This window comes from Nerophis lumbriciformis, linkage group LG01 (genome assembly GCF_033978685.3).
Source record: "Nerophis lumbriciformis linkage group LG01, RoL_Nlum_v2.1, whole genome shotgun sequence".
NCBI classification, from domain to species: domain Eukaryota; kingdom Metazoa; phylum Chordata; class Actinopteri; order Syngnathiformes; family Syngnathidae; genus Nerophis; species Nerophis lumbriciformis.
In genome coordinates, this window is record NC_084548.2 from 50,161,871 (window position 1) to 50,184,505 (window position 22,635).

Below are 22,635 nucleotides of genomic sequence, written 5' to 3' on the forward strand. Positions count from 1 at the left end.
AAAATAATGTGAATGAGATTAATGTCAAAATGTGTTTTAGTGTAAATATATTTGATAGTGGTTCTCAACTGGAGGCACAAACAATGGGTTAACAAATTTACTTTTATCTATTTTAGAAGAATAAGAAGAGTGGTCGAAAACAACAAAGAAGAATAAGTGGTCAGCAGTACTGCATTTGTTGTGGTTGAGAGAAACATCACAGTGCTCACAGTAAATGCACAAAACATAATGAATGTGTTGCATTTGGATGAGCTATGAGTATGACCCATTCGTGTAACTGCAACATATTTTGGCTTAATTAGTCATTCATGATTAAATGTCCTATTTTTACTAGTGTAGTTTTTAACCAAACAACATGTCTATATGATTACTTGATTAACTGAAGGAATTTCCAGTCGACAATCCGATTACTAAGATAGGATACATCCCTGATTTCAACCTGCCAAAGTAAGTTTTTTCTACATTAGGATAGGCATTCTACATTTCACAGCAGTACTAATAATAGTAATTCTTACAAACGCAGCATAAAGTACATTGCAAAACCACTTTTCTCCTTTTCCCGTGTCTGCAAAATCGATATTTCGCACTGCATGCAACTATAGATGACGCTTGATGAAATCCCAGACTACAGTCTCTGAGCTCAGTTGTTTGTTGCAGTTTTCAGAGAGCAGCAGTTAGTTTGTGCTTGAATCAGCGAAATGGATTCAAACAATTCAGTAACTCAAAACAACACATTCCAACTTTGGTTTTGATCTCAGTTGCAGGCATTTTAGAAGTGATGCGTCGTAAATAGGACAGGAAACTATTGAGCTTGAGAGTGGAGCGGCATGATTTTGTAATGACCTGATTAAAAGTATCAAATAAATCTTGAGGGAGTGTTTAGTCTGCAGGCAAAAGATTTGCTTTTTCAGTTGAAACACACATGCTATTTGATTATTATTCAGCCAGGTAATAGGCCACCTGTTTTTCCTTCCAATTTCACCAAGAGTCCAATTATTTCTATAAAATGTCCGCATTGATAACAGACTGCTAACTAGTGTGACTGAGTTGAAACACAAAAGTACTGTATTATAAGGCGCACTTAAAATCCTTTTTTTCCCCTCAAAACTCGACAGTGCGCCTTGTAACCCGGTGCACCTAATGGTCGGAATAATTCTGATTATGCTTACCGACCTCAAAGCAATTTTATTTGGTACATGGTGTAATAATTGTGACCAGTAGATGGCAGTCAAACATAAGAGATACGTGTAGACTGCAATATGATGGCAATATGACTGAAGTATACAACACCAACATTTTATATGTTTCATTGAAAATATAGAACATTACACACAGCGCTCAAAAATCTATCAAAATATTTTAGTCAACTTTGATAAGCTATGAAGCCGCACCGCTTCATGGATTCTCCTGTGCTTCAACATACAAGTATTATTATGGTGTGTGTATAAGGTAAGACATATTATATGGCGTTTTGTTTCGCAATATTATGCAAATGAAACTTTTCTTATCTTCTGGTACCTGCTGATCTGTATTTGGGATCTGCATAAATTCTGTAAATTGCGCGCATCAGCCTTTGAAGTCTGTGGCGACGCCATAGTCAATAATCTTCTTCTTTTTCTCTATCTTCTTTAGGGACATTCATCCTCTGCTGTTGCCATTTCTAATATAAAGTAGTGTAAAGTTCTTACTTATATCTGTCAGTAAACTCGCCACGAATGCGCTAAAACATACCGTTGTAGTGAGTTTACATTATTCACCCAAGGAACTTTAGTTATTAGAGAGTTCCGGTCGGACGGTTTTTCACGGTGTTGTTGTTTCCGGATGAGGAGATGCTGCTCCGTTTTTGATTTAAGTAAAGTCTGAATGTCATTAAAACAGTGAGCTCCATCTTTTGACACTTCTTCCACACCCGTCCTTGCACGCTACACCGCTACAACAAAGATGACGGGGGAGAAGACGCTGCCAAAGGTGAGCCACGTAAATAAGACCGCCCACAAAACGGCGGATCCGGAATTGACTGTCAGAAAGCAGCTTAAAGATGATCTGTAAAACATAATCTATGCAACATTTTGACCAAAGAACCACCATTACATGTTATTTGGACCACAAGGAAGTGTTTTCAATTTAGAAAAAAGTAAATAAAAATGACTCTTTTAATGCGCCCTATAATCCGGTGCGCCTTATAAATGAGAAAAGATCGAACATAGACCATTCATCGGCAGTGCGCCTTATAATCCGGTGCGCCCTATGGTCCGGAAAATACGGTACTTTATGGGCGGGATATTGAACTAAATGGTTTTTGGGGCTACATTTCCATCAAGTTGAGGACCTAGGTGGCCGGACATCTCCCTTCATTGTTAGTCTTATTTTGTATATTATATCCAACCAACATCCTCTACAGGGGACATTTGATTTTGGTGTGTTTATTGTGTCAGACTTACATGAGCACTCTGCTGTTTTCAGGGACCCTCTGCAAAAATGTGAGTCCCTCACAAGTTGTTTTAACTGAACTTGTGGGCCACCAGTTGAATGGCCCAAATGATGAAATATGAAAATATACACTACTAGTGTAACTAAAAAGTTTGAACAAATGACTACTGACTACATCTAAAGTGAACAAGCTACCACAACAACGTAGTTACATAAATAAAATTACAAAAGCAATTTCTAACTGCCAAAAGGGCAAAGACTTAAAAGGGTGCCTTGAGGAATGCCTCAGTTATGCAAATGCCAAGTTTCGACCCTGTGTTCTATGTTTGCAAGCAAGGTTAAAATGTCAATGCAAGGATATGTCAATGTGTTTACAGTGGTCCAAGGTCCTCCATACAACAGGAGCAGTATAGTGTTTTTAGGAATTTGTTGCTAAAATGCTTCTCTCCCATGTTTTGAACTGAACCCGGGGGCCGGTATGGTTTCATTCTCGGGCTGGGCGTAACGTAGTTAGTTGAATAGCCCTGCTTTATGGAAACAGTAAAGACATCAAAACATTCAATCAATTCTAATTAGACAGAAAAATTGGGGGTCCGAAAGTGAAAATAATGTTCTAGACAGGAATGTAGCAATTTAATAGTAATAGCCCTATCCACTTTAATAACCACAGAACTGCTTGCGTGTGTCACATCATCAATGAGGCAACATGATGAAGACCTGATGAAAGTCTGCCTAATACTTTTTATGCTTGGGTCTTTTCCTAGGCAATTGCAGACAGAGATAGCTGCAGCATGAATAAGACGTCTGATTAGCAAGAAATAACGTTGTCATCATTTTCGACTGTAAAGCTGTCCCGTAAAAAAACAGTAACTCTCAAAGTGTCACTTCTCTCCTGGGAATTGTGCCAATGTATTTTGTTAAAGGGCTTTATTAACAGTTGTGTTAAAACTTCAATGTTAATCTTGCAATTACCTGTGATTTACTGTGATGTTGGCTGACTGCAAAGGAACGGGTATTAATTCAAAGTTGTGTCCAATATTAAATCATTAAATATTTTTTTTGTTATCACTTTCTGTGCTAACAAATCACATTTTTACTCTTGATGTGTCTTTCTGAGAGTATTTCTCTGTGATGTTTGCTACAGGCATACATTCATTTTTATTGGATGTGATGTGTGGGGCACAGATCTGCTCTCAACCCTGAAAGATCACAACACATCTCAGCTGTCTCATGCATATCTTGCCTGCAGTTTTGTCCTTTTGGATTTGTTTCTACTCAAATTGCGAATGCAAATGATCCCCTCTGTACTGATTACACTATCGTGCCCATGACAGCCAAACGGACAAAACTGACAAAAATGAACACATGAAGTCAATCATGGGTACCTTTTACATTTGAACCAATGTGGTCTGGTACGTGGAATTCGATAATGGTGCTCAATGAGACCAATTTTCGGTACTTGTGTGTGTGTTCATGAGTTAATAAATGTTACTTTGTTTAATAATATCATCTCATTTTTTTAATTTACCATTTAACAGTAAGCCTATAATAATAACTTTGCTGTCAAGTTGGTATAGCTCGATTTGTGTATTATTATAGTTAATATGATATATAATTATAGTTTTTGTATAGCATATTAGTATAATATTAGTAAACTTTGCATGCAGTAGCTTTCTATAGTCTACAAGGAGTAGTCTTTGCCATTAAGGTGCGTCCAGTATTTTGTTGCGCCGTAAAAAGTGTTTATACTCAAAGTATTGGATTCACTACACACCAGCTGTTTGATTGTAATGTGCATCTATCTTAGTTTTAGCTTTAACGTTTTGGAGGTGTTGAAATTGCCATGTAAAATCGCTAATGCTAATCGGTAGCAGGTCTATGGCAAATCCAATGTAAGTTAGCATCAAGCTAGCACATTTAAAAAAGTACAGACTCACTGTATGTTAAAGTGTTTTCTATCAATCATACTTGCTGTGTTGGTATTGAATTTATATAATTTTACGTCATTCGATGCTAAGTACTGTAGCACCAACGGAATTTGATCGGTGCCTATAAAAGCATCGAATTTGGTACCAATCCCGACATAAAGCACAGATACATTTGCATTTAGGAAAGGTATATAGTGTGAATGAAAATTGTGAGAAACCAGTGCTTTTACCACATAGTAAAAATGATATTGGACTAGACGCTGCTCCTTTTTTTTTTTAAAGCCACAGCGTATCCTTTTAGATTACTAAATGAGACTTAAGCTTAAGGGCATTGAATGAGTAATCACTCTTGAAGCTACCTTTTATAATGATATTAAACTGCAATAGTTCTCCAAGAATTAAGATTTATTTCTTGCAAAAGTGCTGTGCATTAATTTTTGAATCATCAATAAATTTAACTGGCATCTCTATTGAATAGAAACAACATTTTTTCCGTCTTTCTTTCTTTCACCAGCCTCTATTGTCGCCCAGAAGTGGTGGTGTCAGATGCAGCCCTGTATGGAAGGGGAGGAATGTAAGGTTCTTCCAGACCTTACAGGATGGAGCTGCAGCACAGGCAACAAAGTCAAGACCACGAAGGTGAACAAATATAAATGCAGTAGTTAATCTTTATTTTATTGTACCTTTAACCATTTGCTGTCCTGGAACAAACAGATGATACAAATAGATTAAAATCAGGTGTTCACATAATTGTCATATGTTGAATATATGTTTATATGTACATTGGGCAGCAGAAGTACCTTCTGGTCTAAAGTCAAAAGTATACTTTTAGCTTGTATGTGAATGGACACCAGAAGGACCCTTACTCTATGTGAATGTGAATGAACAAACTAATGTTTATATTGTGCTGTAAGCAAATGTTTTTGAGCATATTACATGCTTTTGAGTAAACCCTACAAGTACATACTTTTTGCATGTAAGTGGACGGACATTATGTGTGCATGTGAATGGACCAGTGTTGCCAACTCCTTTGTAAGGAAAGTAGCTATTGACTGGCCTAAAATCCGTGAGATGACGCCATCACCTCATTTGCATAACTACATGCAATGGACGTCGTAGGAAAGTAATAACTTTGTGGGAAAGGTAACCTTCATCCTCCATACTTCTACTTGCCTTCTCACCTTCCATTATGCATAGCTGGGTGCAGACCTTTGTTACCAGCCTTAACAAAGTGAGTTTAAAAAAGTGATAATCATAATTAGAACAAAAAAATAAACATTATTTTGTTTATTCTTAGTTTGTTTCCTTTAAATGTAAATTCAGTTTGTTATCCATTGGTAAATATTAGAGTATCAAATTGGATCAAAAGACCGGAGGTTTATGACAGTTGCAAATAAACAGAAACTATTGACATGTACATTGGCATGAATGATGGAATTTATTTTTAGTGTGATGACGAAGAGACCTTTAGATTTACACCTCGCTCTGTAACCCAAAGCATGAACCTTGTTTAACATTGAGAATCCAACATTGGAACATTTATAAGTCAGAAAACATGATGTTCGTCATAGGTCCCCTTTAACGAAGGGAATGGATGGAATTTCAATTTCAATCACAAAATAATACAAAATTCAGTTTGTGGAATGAGAGGAAAAAACTTCATTACTTTTACTTCTGGATATGAGCTCAGATTTTATTCAGGCCCGGCCTCTATTGGCACAACCAATACTCTGTGGCCAACTTGCATCAATATTTTTTTTTTCCTCACCTATTTTATTTCTCGTCATGCCCTCCCTCTCAGCCCATGTAGGCTGTAACATCAAACATTGTCTGAGGAAAAACAAGGCCATCAATAAGCACAAGGCAAACACACAAACACTTCATTCACACTTGCCCTTCTTCTGCACCTGACTGGCATGCCTTCTGTCTCGCTGCATTAAAAAAACAGCCTCCCCAGAGTGGGAAGCTTCCTCTCGTCTTCTCATGCGCTCCCATCTAGGCTGGGCGAGATGGCCTTTTATTAATATCTCAATAATTTTAGGCCATGTCACGATACACGATATATATCTCGATATTTTGCCTTAGCCTTGAATGAACAATTGATGCATATAATCACACCAGTATGATGATTCTATGTGTCTACATTCTTGTTCATACTGCATTAATATATGCTCATTTTATGCAGAGAGGGAAATCACAACTAAGTCAATTTACCAAAACTGTATTTATTACACAGTTATTAAGCAGTGGCACAAACATTCATGTAAATTCAAAACAGAAAGTGCAAGATTGTCAGAGACATTTTAAAACAAGCTATTAGTGCACTTTTGTGCATGATGTCACTAAGATGACAAATCATAACAACACTAAATTAAAGTGCACTTTTTGTACAGAACGCCACTACAATATTTTAAAACAAATAAAGTGCGCTTTTGTGCATGATGTCACTAAGATGACATATCAAAACAACACTAAATGAATGTGCACTTTTTGTACGGAACGCCACTGCAATATTTTAAAACAAGTAAAATGCACTTTTGTGCATGATGTCACACAATATATTTAAAAAACTGTAAAATAAAAATTAGCTGCATAATAGGAACTCGAATTGTGTATGTCCTTCGCTATGTGGTAGGTTACGGCCGACGTTATCTCCTGTTTTTGACTATTTTTTTCATACAGTGTTGATCTGGAAATGGAAGACGCCAGGCTCAATTGGTGTTGGTGCTGGTTGCTTCGGCATTTTGTTGGGTGTGGCACCAGCCGGACATGTTGACATGCAGAGTTTCAAGCACTGCTTATTCTCTAGTGAGTGACTTTTCAAATGATGCTACAAAGTAGTAGTGCTGCTACTTTTTGTAGCAACGCTTTTGCCACATAATTGACATATTACGGTTGTCTGTTCAACATCTTCCCGCTTGAAGCCAAACCACCGCCAGACGATCGACCCCATGCTGTTTTTCTTGGGAATTTGTTACCAGATTGGCACCTTCTCTCTCTCGTATTACCACTCGCACCGCTCCGCTTGCACCACTTGCCACTGCTAACTTTACCCATGCCGCTACCTCTCTGCTCGGCGAGGGCGTATGACGTTGCACGCGCGACAGAATGTGACGTATGTAAGAAGGTGCGCTTGTTTTATGTCTCTGTAAGAAGCACAGACAAGAAAGAGTGAGAAAAGCCTGTAGTGTAATGCCTGCAGCTAAAAGCAACTGCATGAGAACGTATACTCAAATACTCACAAAATAGTAATTTGCTACATCGCGAGACAAACCTGCGATATATCGAGTATATTCGATATATCACCCAGCCCTACTCCCATCTATCCATTTACTGTATGTGAGTTTTTGCACATACTCTCCTTCCTTGTGTGTGGTCTTTTTGTGTGCGAGAACAGGGCCTCTGCATGTACATAATGTATTGAGCCCACCGGCTGCTCTTCAGTGACTTGACCCGAGCGAGCGCCGAACTGTCTGTCACATGGAGGCATTTGAGTGAAATTCACCTCTCATCACCGCACGCCTCTGTTTCTAACCTCCATCCTTCTCCTTGCCTTCTCACCTTCCATTATTCATAGCTGGGTGCAGACCTTTGTTTTCAGCCTTAATAATTGATTGAAGGCGTGTCTGGAGGAGGGAGCACGCTCCTTTTTGGGCCAAAAAAAATGAAGGAGCATGAGAAAAAAAAAGGCAATGCACAAGCCATCGCTGCTAGCGATCACACGCTTTCGAAAACATTTGGAGGCAGTCTCCTGTACACCCAGGCTTATTAGGAATTCTATGCTGGTGTTTTCACTCCACTCACCTCTCACCTAGCAAAGTAGGAGCCACCACCTCACTCTTCAACCAGCGCCCCTTATATTTAACTTTTCTAAAACAACCACTCATCCTCTTCATCGTGCGCTGCAGACTAAAAACACTGCCATATGCATTTAGGCGAGTACCACTGCTCATCCAGAAGCCTATTTTTAACACCTGGAAGTCTGGGTTGACTGTAGTTTTCAGGAGGACAATTGAACCTCCTACATCAAACAACTGGAGATATTCTAATTCCATATACATTGCAAAATTGATATGTTCAAAGCTCAAACTGGCACCATCATGAAACATTTACTAACTCGGTCATAACTGTACAGGCAATGTTTAGTTCAAACCCCGGCCGAGTGATACCAAAGACTATAAAAATGGGACCCATTCCCTCCCTGCTTGGCACTCAGCATCAAGGGTTGGAATTGAGGGTTAAATCACCAAAATGATTCCCAAGCGCGACCACCGCTGCTGCTCACTGCTCCCCTCACCTCCCAGGGGGTGGAACAAGGGGATGGGTCAAATGCAGAGGGTAATTTCACCATACCTAGTGTGTGTGTGACTATCAGTGGTACTTTGACTTTAACTTTAAAGGTGACCAATGATGTATGTCCTCTTTTCTGACTTGTACATGTAACAATGTTGGATACTCATGTTAAACAAAGCCAAGCGTCAAATCATAAGGTTCATGCTTTTTAACATAAGCTTGCAACCAGTTGTGGGTGCTACTGAGCGCTGTGTTGTGCATTTTTTGTTTTTTAACAGTAGGTCATTTGTAACATCAATGTGTGCCGGGCGCACTTATCTTGGCATGTTAGTACCGTAGTTTTCTGTCTATGGAGTGCCTGTATGGAGTGGGTCCCCACTGGGCTTGTGCATTCTTCCGGTTCGGCTTTTCAATGTGGAAGTAAAATTGTCTCACATCAACTTATATATATCAATATGATATTAATATACATGCAAACATTAATAAATATACAAATACAAATGTGATATACAAATAAATAAATAATTTGTATAAATACATGCATATTTTTAAAATATGTTTTTGAGATTTGAAAATATATACAAATAAAATGTATAAATATAAAAATGTGACATACAAATAAATCAAGAATTTGTATAAATAAACGTGTATTTGTAAATATATTTTTGAGATTTTAATATAAATATGCTTGATTTTGTATTTGTATTTGTATTGAATTTGCATATGTGGATCACTTTTTTGCTTTTGTGTCGATGAGACATTCCTACCACAAATCAGATGCACAAATAAATGTGACCTAAACACTCCCCTGAACAACCAGCAGAGGGCACTGCAGCCAGAGCGGTCTGGGTCACAGACATGATCAGACACTGGCGAGCCAATCAGAGGTACACTAGGGAGGGTCATATTATGTCATGACTTTTGGGATGATTTGACACACATTGCACTGATAAGAGATCAGTATCTACATTGGGACAAGGTCATTAAACGGCATTGATACAATAAAATAAGTAGCTAGCGCGGTCTTTCAGATTAACTGGATAAATTAGCATTAGCTAATACAACGATAATGTTAGCTAGCTCAGGCCCGTTGTGCTTTCTCTCTGTAAAGACGTGGATTGTTTTTGTGCAGAGAACTCTGGGCATTTTGCATATAATGTATATAATGCTCTGTGACCCAGACCGCTCTGGCTGCAGTACCCTCTGCTGGTTGTTCAGGGGAGTCTGTAGGTCACATTTATTAGTGCATCTGGTTTGTAGTAGGAATGTCTCATCGACACAAAAGCAAAAAAGTGATCCACATATGCAAATTCAATATAAATACAAATAAAAATACAAAATCAGGCATATTTGTATTCAAATCTCAAAAAAATATTTACAAATACACGTTTATTTACAAATTCTTGATTTATTTGTATGTGACATTTTTATATTTATGAATTTTATTTGGATATATGCGATGAAGTGGCGACTTGTCCAGGGTTTACCCCGCCTTCCGCCCGAATTCAGCTGAGATAAGCTCCAGCACCCCCCACGACCCTGAAAGGAACAAGCGGTAGAAAATGGATGGATGGATGTATTTTCAAATCTCAAAAATATATTTACAAATATGCGTTTATTAATACAAATGATTTATTTATTTGTATATCACATTTGTATTTTTATTTGTATATTTATTAATATATGCATATGTATTAATATCATATTGATATATATAAGTTGATGTGAGACAATTCTACTTCCATATTTCAGAGCCCATTCGTAATTTTTACGATGGCCAGGTCAATCGCTTTCAGCTTTGGAGCTGCTTCGTGTGTATTTTCTTGTGTCTTAATGAGGTTGAGTGCATAACATGCTAAATGGCTGAATGATTTGTGTGAGTGTGTTAATGTGAACAATATCATTGATCCACCATGTTTGGCCATTTCATTGGCCTGATTTAACAAGGCTAAATTTATTAACAGTGTGTGAAGCTTATGAAGCCAGTTAATTCCATAAATTAGATGCAACATTGCATAAAACACAGAGAAGCATGAAAAAAAAGTTGTAATTTAAAGTAATGGTATTTGCTCTCATGCCATCCCACTCCTCTTCTCCTCCCTGCTTCAAGCTGTGAGCTGCACTACTGTCTATACAGTAGGAAGGGGATTAATACAGCCCCATCCGTCGCGGTTTACCTGACACAAAAACTAGTGACGAATTGGGGGGGTGCACTATCTACTTTAGCCGCCAGACGGCAGTAAAAGTTTGAATATCTTAAGATGGGTTTTGTGGCAATTCCTACTTCGACCACACGATCAGTTGCGATGTAGAGTGGTGCGTTCCATCATTTTCAGCAGACTGCTTTGCAAAATGTTTAACTTACCACCTTCCTTTTACGTGAAATCCACCCTCCCTACTGTAACTAGGTTTGTGTAGTTCAGTGCTGAATGTTGAGCAGTAGCTCCAAGAAAATATGCGAGGGGAGGCTAGCTTTGTTTAATGTTCCTAAAATTGTAAGTTCCAGGTAAAAGTGGATAGTTACTTTTTACTGGTTAAAAGAAGAAAAATGATTCAGTGTTTATTTGTCCGCGATATTAGACTGCTGCTGAAAGACAACACAATTCCGACTTTACTACGAGGTCAGTAAGCTCAAGGGGGCAAGCCGTAAAAGGGTTCATTTGCAACTTAAAAGACAGGCCCCTAAAACAAACAGTTTTCCAAGCATACTCAGAAATGAGGTCAAAATTGTGACTTTGGAGCAATATTTATGCAACATTTACACTAAATCTAATCCAATTTTACGAAACCACAAGAAAGTGTGTTAAATGATAGATTAAAGTCCTATGGTCCCCTTTAAGTACAACCGCAACATCCCTGATAGGCACGTTAGAATTGATTTAAGCAGTCTGTATTTAAACTAAATAATACACAAAGTAAAACTACTACATTTTGAAGACTGTTTAAGTCGGCGGTCGCCAACCTGTCAATTGCGTTTGACCAGTTGATATTACAAGAATAAATAATGTATTATTATGACATCAGTGACACCCCCTACCCGGAGAATGACCAACAGACTCTCCATCAGACAAGCATTTTAACCTCTGAACATGCCCACACGCCTTGCCTCTCTCACGTCAGTTTATCATCTCTCACCCCGAGCATGGCCGGACAATACACCCGCTCATCCCCCAAATGCGTGTTGCATGACGTGCTAAAAAATCATCGAGCTGCAACAATGCAGTAAAGGGGAACTGCACTTTTTTGGAATTTTGCTTATCATTCACAATCATTATGAAAGACATGATGACGGATGGATTTTTTTTTAATGCATTCTAAATATTAAATCAATGTAAATAAAAGTCAGCGGTAACACTTTAGTGTGGGGAACATATTCACCATTAATTAGTTGCGGCACAGCGGTGGAGATGGTAAGCAGCACCAAGTTCCTGGGAGTGCAGATAACTGACAATATAACCTGGTCCCTACACACCTGAGCTCTTGTAAAAAGAGCTCAGCAGCGCATGCACTTTTTGCGTCGGATGAAAAGAGCACAGCTCCCTCTCCCCATTCTCACCACATTCTACAGAGGCATTATAGAGAGCCTGCTGACCAACAGCATCTCTGTCTGGACTGGAGCCTGCAGTGCCTCAGACTGGAAGTCTCTCCAGAGAGTGGTGAGGACAGCGGAAAAGATCATCAGAACTTCTCTTCCGCATATCCAGGAGATCGCAAAAAGCCGCTGCCTGACCAGGGCTCAGAAAATCTGCAAAGACTCCTCCCACCCCCACCAAGGACAGTTTTCACTGCTGGACTCTAGAAAGAGGTTCCGCAGCCTCCGAAGCAGAACCTCCAGGTTCTGTAACAGCTTCTTCCCTCAGGCCGTAAGACTCTTAAACGCATCATAATTAAATTATCCCCTCAACTCCCCCCAAAATGGATTAACTCGCTGGAATAAAAAAGACAATATAACATATATCCATAAACGTGGACGCATGTGAAAAAGTGCGATGTATTTATCTGTACAGTAATCTATTTATTTATATATATTATATATATTTATTTATTTTATATATATATATATATATATATTATATATATTATTTATATATATTTATTTATTTATATATGTACCTTATTGCTTTTTTATCCTGCACTACCATGAGCTTATGTAACGAAATGTCGTTCTTATCTGTGCTGTAAAGTTCAAATTTGAATGACAATAAAAAGGAAGTCTAAGTCTAAGTTTAAGTCTTATTAACATGCAAATTAGTATTATATTGGCTCTTAAATAGTCATTATTAAGTACTTTTTAATGCCTTATTCTGCATGGCCTTATTATACAACCAGTAAGCCATTAACTAAGAGTCTTCTCTCAATAACCTCAGAATTATTGCTTTTTAGTAACCCTAACCCTAACCCTAACCCTTATATGTTCCCCTAGTGTCCATTAACGCTAAATTACGTCTTTGTTACTTAGAATATGTTCCCCATACTAAAGTGTTACCAATTCCGCTTACAGCGCAGCCAATGGGAGCTCCACTATTCCGCACATAAAATCCAATAAATAACCATTCAAAAAGTGCTAACAATACTCAATTTACATTTATTGACATGAATATTAACCAAGTATAACGCAGACAAACTATTTATAGCGGCAAGGTACTCACTTTCGTGTGTGCCGATGTTTACATCAAGTGTTCAGCTGTTTCCTTGCTTCCCTTCTCCCTGTAAGTTTATTGTAGATCATAAATCATGCCTCTCACCTGGAAAGTAGATGGCTGAGAATATAATCCGACAAGATGGGACACTTTGACAGCCATTTAGGACCTGGAACTGGAACGACACGAAAAGCTCTTGATTTTTTTGTGAACACAAAGGTAAACATTGACATGTGCAAAAGCAGAATTATATGATAAAACGAAGTGGCAGCCGAAGTAGGACTTCCCCGTTTATCCTCTCTTTTATCACACAGGCAAAACCCAGCAGGTGAACAGCAGATTTTACTACTTCCGGCCCTGACATAAGACAACCATGTGACTCGCGGTACTAAGACTACAGTATAATGGCCATAAACAGTTAGCTTCTCCTGCCCAAAGTGCGGCACAGAGGTAATCTGTGTTCCATGACTTGTTTGTCTATGGCCTTCGGCACATTTCAAAAGACAAAAAAACCTCAAATAAACACCAGAAAAAATTAGTGAAAAAGCAAGAAACACAATGAGAAAAAGCCAAACATGTTGACATTAACTAATAACGACACAAAGCTTTGTGTTGAAATATACACACACACACACACACACACACACACACACACACACACACACACACACACACACACACACACACACACACACACACACACACACACACACACACACACACACACACACACACACACACACATTTATAAAACATAGATGACGGAAGAGTACATCTTGCTTTGGTTTTTGGCTGAGACCAGGGATCTTGGCATCGAAAAGGTTTGTGACCACTGGTTTAAGTGATTACATACATTTTGTATAGACAAATTCAGTTTGTTCAACAGTACAAATGTACTTCTTATTCTGAAATGTAATTAAGCTTTGCTGGCATCGTGCCTGATGACAATTCCACTTCCAGGTTGATGTTGTGTGTTGGGGGATTACAGCTTCCCAGTATACTTTGTGTTTGTTGATTTGCTAGTCGTGCAAATGTTTTGTTACATGGCTTTGTAGTGCAGGGTTGTATTTGTTTTACCACATACAGTATGTGTTGATTTACTGCTATTTTATTGTTATTGGTTAATTTCTAACATCAAGAGTGAAAGTGATGCTTTAGTTAATGCCACTCTGGTCCTTTGAGCCATATTATTAGGTATTTGACAAACTCGTGCAATTTGAGCACTTCACACGATGGTGAATATTGTTCATTCAAATAAGCAGCATTTGGAAAAGGTTCAACGATTGAGATCAAAATATTGTCATAAAGCCCAAAATTGGTGCAGCTGAACATTCTGTTGAATCATCTAAGAGCATTATTAGAGCAATTGATTACATCATACCCTTTTCAAATGATTGGCTCACCTTAATTTTTAAAAGCAACAAACTTAATATTTTTTGTAAATAACTTTCAAAATGTTAAGAGCAATCAGATTAAAAAATGCTTCGACTGAGGAAATTTTTTTTTTTCCCAACTCAATTTAGTTTGTTGGTTGAACATAATTTTGGTATACTAATCATTACTTAGAAATATGTGGTGTAAAGTGGGTGTATTATTATTTAAGATGCAGCAGTTAAGCACAGTTTTAGACAGCCATGTGTAAGATGTGAAAGGCCAGCATACTTAACAGACAGTTGAAATAATATTCACTACCTTAACAGACAAATACAACATTCCAAAACAGCAAGTAATTATTTATTTGGATCCACCTGACAGTTTGCATCTGTTTTTTTCTGTACAAGATGAAAGCAAACTAGTGGTTTTAGCCTGGCATCACTTTTTCATTCACTGTCATATGGTTTGAAAGAGTACAAATATTTGCTGTCTGTTGCATTCGTATCTTTGATCAATGATCTGTGTGTGTGTATGTCTGTGCACATTTTCTGTGTTAAATGATTTGTTTGCCTGACGATGAAAGAAAAAAAATCCTTCTGGTGTGGAAGGCTGAGGTCAAAATGCACGGGTATCCAGATCGATAACATCGAACATACTCTTATAGTCCCATTAGGAGCTGCTCGTAAATTGAAATTGACGATGGACAGCGAGCAAGCGAGATAGAGAGGATGAGAAGGAGATACACGGGGAGCTGTGAAAAGAACGAGGGAGGAAAGTAGAAAAAACGTGGATGCGAGAGAGGAACACGGAAGGCAAAGGTAAGAGGAAGATAAAGGAATAAAGAAAACACTTGAAGACAAGAATATTGCACTTGGTCAGCTGACTGAGATTGCAGAGCAGGCAAGAACACACAGAAGATTTTGTCACTCTTGGCCCTTCCCTCCATCTCTGACTGTGAGGAGGAACGGAGGAGGGCAAAAGGGAGGAGAGAAGGAGGAGACGGAAGACAGCTCGATCAATGCCAAATAATATCATATGGATGAGCAGCCAGACATTGCTGGGCTGCCAAGACACTGAGATGCCATACACCAGGGTGTGGAAGTGTGTGCGGACAATTGGAAAGCATAGACTTACTGTATTTACACTAAATATTAAACAGTGTTTGCCATGCAGCAACACTGGTTGATGGTTCAGTGTGATCGGGCCCAGAAAGCGCCACCTACAGGCATATTTATACTTGCATGTAAATTACCGCCTCAGGCAGTGTTTTTCAACCACTGTGCTGCATCACACTAGCGTGCCGTGGGATATTGTCTGGTGTGCCGTGGGAAATTATGCAACTTTGCCTAATTGGTGCCAAAATATTTTTTTGCAAATCAATAATTTTTCATACTGTGCCGTTGTCTAGTGCCTGTGCTGTGTAGAGCTTTGCAGGGTAACCATGTAACACTCCATGTCAGTAGGTGGCAGCAGGTAATTCATTGCTTTGTAGAAGTCGGAACGCGTCGAGGATGGTTTGTCGTGATCCCAATATGCAGAGCACAGCGGGAGACAGTGTGCAGGTAAAAAGGTATGTAACGCTTAAACCAAAAATGAACAAAAGGCAAGTCCCGCTAGGAAAAGGCACTGAAGCATAGGGATGGCTATGCAAAACAAAAGTAAAACTGAACTGGCTACAAAGTAAACAAAAACAGAATGCTGGACAACAGCAAAAACTTACAGCGTGTGGAGCAGAGACGGCATCCACAAAGTACATCCGTACATGACATGACAATCAACAATGTCCCCACAAAGAAGGATAGCGTACGCACAACTTAAATAGTCTTGATTGCGAAAACAAAGCAGGTGAGGTAAATAGCACTCAAAAGAAGGCGTGATGCTGCTACAGGAGAACACCAACAAAACAGGAAGGGTCACCAAAATAACAACGCAAGACAGGAAACAACAACAAACTCAAAACAAGGCACGACAACCTGATGGAGTTTCAGTTTTTAACCTTTTCTGCTGGTGGTGTGCCTCCGTATTTTTTTTATGAAAAAAATGTGCCTTGGCACAAAAAAGGTTGAAAAACACTAGCCTAGGGGACCAAGGGTCTGATTAACTAAGACCGAAATACCATGCGCTAAACAGTGTGTGCAAAAAAATAAAGAGCGTGTACTATGAGTGGGCGTGTTGCGTGTGATCTACCAAGACTGCGTGTGCAATTTAAATGATGATTTTGCATGCATACGGGCCTTTACCGCAGGCGATCATTTTCTGATGTGTTCAACCAGCAGCACACATCTGTAATCTGTAACACCTTTTCTGAATCGCAATCTAGACAACAGAAACATACGCACACTGACACTTCATTCTGTGCGCGAGATCTGCGATCACATTACGGATGGATGGAACTTTATTGTCATTGTACAAGTAAAACAACATTTTGTTCTGAGCACGAACCTGTTCAAGATTAGACAAAGGAACCTTGTACAGGGTTACAGAACAGGAACCTCGATGGGTCGCTACTACGGCGGTGAAGGTGGGGAAAAGGTAGACGCTGGGGGAGGATGAGTTTAAAAAAAAGGGGCCCAGTCAAAAAAAAAAAAAAAAAACAGCGCATTCGTGCATCTGAAATGAATCAACTGCAAGAAAATGCACAATGGTAGGAGATATATTTCCTAAATTAAAAAAAAACTGAAAGACATAAAAAAAACACATCAATTGAAGTCATTTTAATCAGCCCCACAAGTCATCCAGTGAGAAATAATAATTTAAACGGGAAATTGCTGAATAGACAATATGTCTGACTTTTTTTTTTTTTTTCTGTCAATACAAATATGTTGAAACACACATGTAGACAGATTAGTTCTCTGTCCATCTTAGACATAGGCTTAGACAAACTTTATTGATCCACAAGGGAAATTGTTCCACACAGTAGCTCAGTTACAAAAGATAGAAAGGATAATGCAGGTATAAAGTAGACAAAAAATGTACCATAGTAGCAATACAAAATATACTATATATGTAATATTTATATATTACATATATAGTATATAATATATACAATATATAACCAAACCCAATCACCATGTACAATATTACAGTATATGTAAGAGCTGCAGCAAAAAAAAGGGCAGCATAAAATAGAGAGTAGATCCAGCAGAAAATATACATTATAAACAAAGAGAGGTAGCTATGTCTTTGTCGTATGTCTTTGCAGCGCGAGCACCTCTTTTATCACATCTGTGTGCACCTGTGTCAGACAGTGGGTCCTTTGCACACGTAATAAATACAACGCAAAATAGCGCTCCCAACACAGGGATGAGTGTTGATGAATCACATTACGCGTGCAGTATTGTGGGTCTCTCAAAATCTGGTCTTTAAGCCTCGGCCTCAGGACCCTGAAGCCTATAACGTGACTCTGGCACAAGCTCAACTCCTTGCCCACAATAGACCCAAAATGGAGAGACCTGGTTGCCACGGTTGGCTCTACGCGCCTTGACGTGCAAGAGGACTAAAGAAAGAAAGAAAGTAGGGTTAAAGGGTATACCGGTATTAGTATAGCACCGCGATACTAATGAATCATTTTCGGTACGATACCGTCTCTGAAACGTACCGGTCCCGCATCCCCCCGCGCCCGCGTCGAAGTCACGTTGTGACATTGCTGGTTTACGAGCAGAGGAGCATGTTCGGCGGCACACAATCACGGAGTACTTACAAGCAGACACAGTGTGTGGACAGAAAAGGGAGAACGGACGCATTTTGGCTTAAAAACTAAAGATAAAGGTGAAGTTATAACACTGAAACGCCCTCAGGAAGAGGTGCTTTAAGACATGGCTAGCTAGCTAGCGGCTAACGTCCATCCGCCGTCGGCAGTGTTTTAGCTACTTCTAAATCACTAATCCTCACCTCCATGGCGACAAATAAAGTAAGTTACTTACAAGTATCATCCCTGCAGGACGAGGAATAGCTAAACATGCTTCACTACACACTGTAGCTCACCGGCATTAAAATGTAAACAAACGCCATTGGTGGATCTACACCTAACATCCACTGTAAGGATATCAAGTACAGGCACGTATCTAGTCGATACTACTATGATTACGTCGATATGTTTTGCCATCACAACATCTTCTTTCGTTTTAAAATAGTATATATTATGTTTATAAACTCAGGAAATATGTCCCCGGACTCATGAGGACTTTGAATATGACCAATGTATCATCCTGTCATCGGATTGATAACCAAATTTGTGGTATCATATCAAACAACAGAAGAATAAGTGATTATTACATTTTAACAGAAGTGTAGACAGAACATGTTAACAGAGGAAATAGGCAGATATTAACAGTAAATGAACAAGTAGATTAATAATTAATTATCTACCACTTGTCCTTAATAATGTTGACAAAATAATAGAATGATAAATGACACAATATGTTACTGCATATGTCAGCAGACTAATTAGGAGCCTTTGTTTGTTTACTTACTACTAAAAGACAAGTTGTCTAGTATGTTCACTATTTTATTTAAGGACTTAACTGCCATAAGAAACATATGTTTAATAGAGATGTCGGATAATAACGGCCTGCTGATATTATCGGCCGATAAATGCTTTAAAATGTAATATCGGAAATTATCGGTATCGTTTTTTTTATTATCGGTATCGGTTTTTTGTTGTTGTTTTTTTTTGGTTTTTTTTATTAAATCAACATAAAAAACACAAGATATACTTACAATTCGTGCACCATCCCAAAAAAACTCCCTCCTCCATTTACACTCATTCACACAAAAGGGTTGTTTCTTTCTGTTATTAATATTCTGGTTCCAACATTATATATCAATATATATCAATACAGTCTGCAAGGGATACAGTCCGTAAGCACACATGATTGTGCGTGCTGCTGGTCCACTAATAGTACTAACCTTTAACAGTTAATTTTGCTAATTTTCATTAATTACTAGTTTCTATGTAACTGTTTTTATATTGTTTTACTTTCTTTTTTTATTCAAGAACATGTTTTTAATTTATTCATCTTATTTAATTTTATTAATATTTTAAAAAAGGACCTTATCTTCACCATACCTGGTTGTCCAAATTAGGCATAATAATGTGTTAATTCCACGACTGTATACATCAGTATCGGTTGATATCGGTAATTAAAGAGTTGGACAATATCGGAATATCGGATATCGGCAAAAAGTAATTATCGGACATCCCTAATGTTTAATGTACCCTACAATTTGTTTGTTAAAATAAAGCCAATAATGCATTTTTTTTGTGGTCCCCTTTATTTAGAAAAGTACAGAAAAGTACCTAAATTATTTTAGTACCTGTACCAAAATATTGGTATCGTTACAACACTAAAATAAAGTATTGTGGGTGTTTTGATGGTCAGCACATAGTCTGCATATTAATGAAACCGAGACGCAAAATGGATTGTGCTCCTTTTCCTGCTTATTTGACAGACGCAATCCACTTTGCATACATTTAGTCGAACAGCTTTGCATGTGCTATCAAGTTTGCAAGTGTTTTAGTACACGCAAACCTTTTTGTAAATCAGGCCCCAAGTCCCTGAAAGGAGAGATACAGCTGTGTGTGTGCCTCCTGAACTGGCTTGACAACAAACGCCTGCAGATTCTTTGATCAGGCAAGGGACAGGATGCCGGAAGTCAATGGGAACAGGCCCCGGCAGCAAGGGGGGCCCGGAGCCATAGGGCCATCCCAGATACACACACCTGAGCTGCCAGCTGGGAGAAAACACTTCATTCTGTGCTCTCTCGGCGAGGACTGGCCTTCACATTTGGCACCCGCTGTGGACAAAATACTGAGTCTCACAAGAGGAAGAACAGGAGGCTGGCATGTGTTTGGGTTAAGCGAGAAACCCAGGTGGGAATCACAACACTAAGATGCATGCAGGGGAGCAGAGACTCATAAAAGCCTGGTCTATTACACACCCCTTACACCAATTTGTGACACTGGCTGGTCGGAAATGTCTCCTAATGGCTTGAAATGACTTAAAAGAGTGAACACTGGAAGATGGGAAGGTAAAGGTGGTAAAGAGACCTTGTGATTAGTGTGGCGGCGTCCACAAACACAATGAATGACATGGCAGAGTGCCAGGTGCTGAGAGCGAGTCTGCCTGCCATAATGCCAGCTGTGTCTTGTTTAGTCTTGTGCCAGACGGGAGTGTGCTCGCTGGGTGCTTGTTGCTCCTACAACAAGAATCACTTTCCATTATTTTCAAACAGACGACTGCTGCACTGCTCTGCATTATTAACGACCTTGAAGTGATATGTACCAGCACTAATTCCACTCTTTCTCGTGTACCTTTTTGTGTTTCATGCAACTTGCTAAGCATTTTTTACCATCTGTTCCTGGCTTTTGACCCACTTCTTTTGTTTTTTAGGTAACCCGATAGTTTTGCCTGCATGCCACTGAAAAGGAAGAGTCCAGCTGTGGTTGAGGTGATCGTAGACAACAAAATGGACTTCACTGATGTTTGGTGGGTTAGTTTCTCTAAAAACATCCAAGCAGTGCTGCCTGGAAAGACAAGACTTATGCCGCCATCACCTGGAACCCAACTGACTCCAACGGTGTCACGTGGTGCTTTGCTGCAAAGGACTGCGTAACACAACACTATGAAATGTCAACAAATGAACTATGACCTAAAAAAATACTGAGCAAAAGACATTTCCCCCCTCCAGAAAGCTGTTATATTAAAACCTCTTCTATGACTTAGTAGTGTTCCGTATACATAAAGGGAATTATGAATTATTTGAAAATGATCATATTCCTGTTTACACTATAAAATTCAACACTTGTGCAAAACATCAAAATGTTTCCTAATATTAAAACCTGTCTCGCTTTGCAAGTGTGACCTCTGTAGGAATAATTTACCTTCAATAGTTTTTATATTTATTTTAAATTGATAGTCTTATTTATGTTTTGGTTTTTGGACAAAGGATAACATCTGTTCAAGAGTGAGATTAGACAAATATCAAGTAGATGTTATGTTATACATGTAAAAATGTTTCATGGAATAAGTTGGGCTACAAATAAATTGATCATCCAATGGTTTTATTATCTGTGTTTTTAAACGCCTGTTAACCGCTATTGAGTACATGTGTCAGTATTACATGAAATGAATAAAGCCTTTCAAAAGGAAATAGAACATGTCTGTATTTTCTCAGTGCAAATTACTTTTAGTACATTTCTACAAACAAATCAAACGACCTTCCTCAGAGGCCAATAAGAAAATAGGGAATTGTTTTTATTGGTATTTTTATTGGTATTTTTCCAAATTTTGCATAGATTTATGTTTTACAGGCCATCTTCAAGCTGCTTTCTGCTTGTCTCTTCAGAATTCCCGAGCGGTCTTATTTACGTGCCAAAGCCGCCTCAGGCCAAGCGGCCTTCAACTGCGTCTCCACCCCATAAGCCACGTTGTAGTATTTAGCCCTTCCATATCGACTCTACTGACAGACACAAGTTAGAACTATATGCTACTTTTAATTTGAAATGGCAACAGTGGAGGATTCAAGCATTCATGTGCACCTATGAGCCAGTCTACCCCACATAAAGATAGAGAAAAAAAAGGAACTTATTCACTAGAACGTTGGACGACAATTAAAAACGGCGCACTTAAACCGACGTAAACCTCTACCATGTATGGAGATATTAGCTGACGTAACTAAGGACAAAATATGTCGCTAAAGTCTGAACTTCTGTTTGAAAAGAGAAAAAAGTGTTTAATATTTCCGCCTCCATATTTTGGTGATCCCAAATACACAAATACAACAGGTAAGAAAAGTTGGTTTTGCATGATATGATCCCTTGAACACAATAAAAAATACAATTATTTATGTTCATCTTTTAGAATGGAGCACATACATTTTTACATCAAGTCACTCTAATACCTCTCTTACATAACAGTTGCACCAATATGAAGCTCATTAGAGCGCAATATATCAAAAACAAAGGAGCT

General features: G+C 38.6%; 1 protein-coding gene across 2 annotated transcripts in view; it reads left to right on the forward strand.

Moving 5' to 3' along the window:
- LOC133622700 (chemokine-like protein TAFA-2) overlaps positions 1–21,797 on the forward strand; it is a 275,849-nt gene extending 254,052 nt beyond the window's left edge. Inside the window, exons 4-5 of one of the 2 annotated variants that reach the window (XM_061985578.2) lie at positions 4,873–4,997; positions 15,330–21,797. In XM_061985578.2, coding sequence (XP_061841562.1) covers positions 4,873–4,997; positions 15,330–15,338 — 134 coding nt within the window. In that variant the 3' untranslated portion in view covers positions 15,339–21,797. The remainder of the gene's footprint in view (positions 1–4,872; positions 4,998–15,329) is intronic. The other variant, XM_061985568.2, reaches the window with a different exon arrangement.
- Positions 21,798–22,635: the final 838 nt, after the last annotated feature.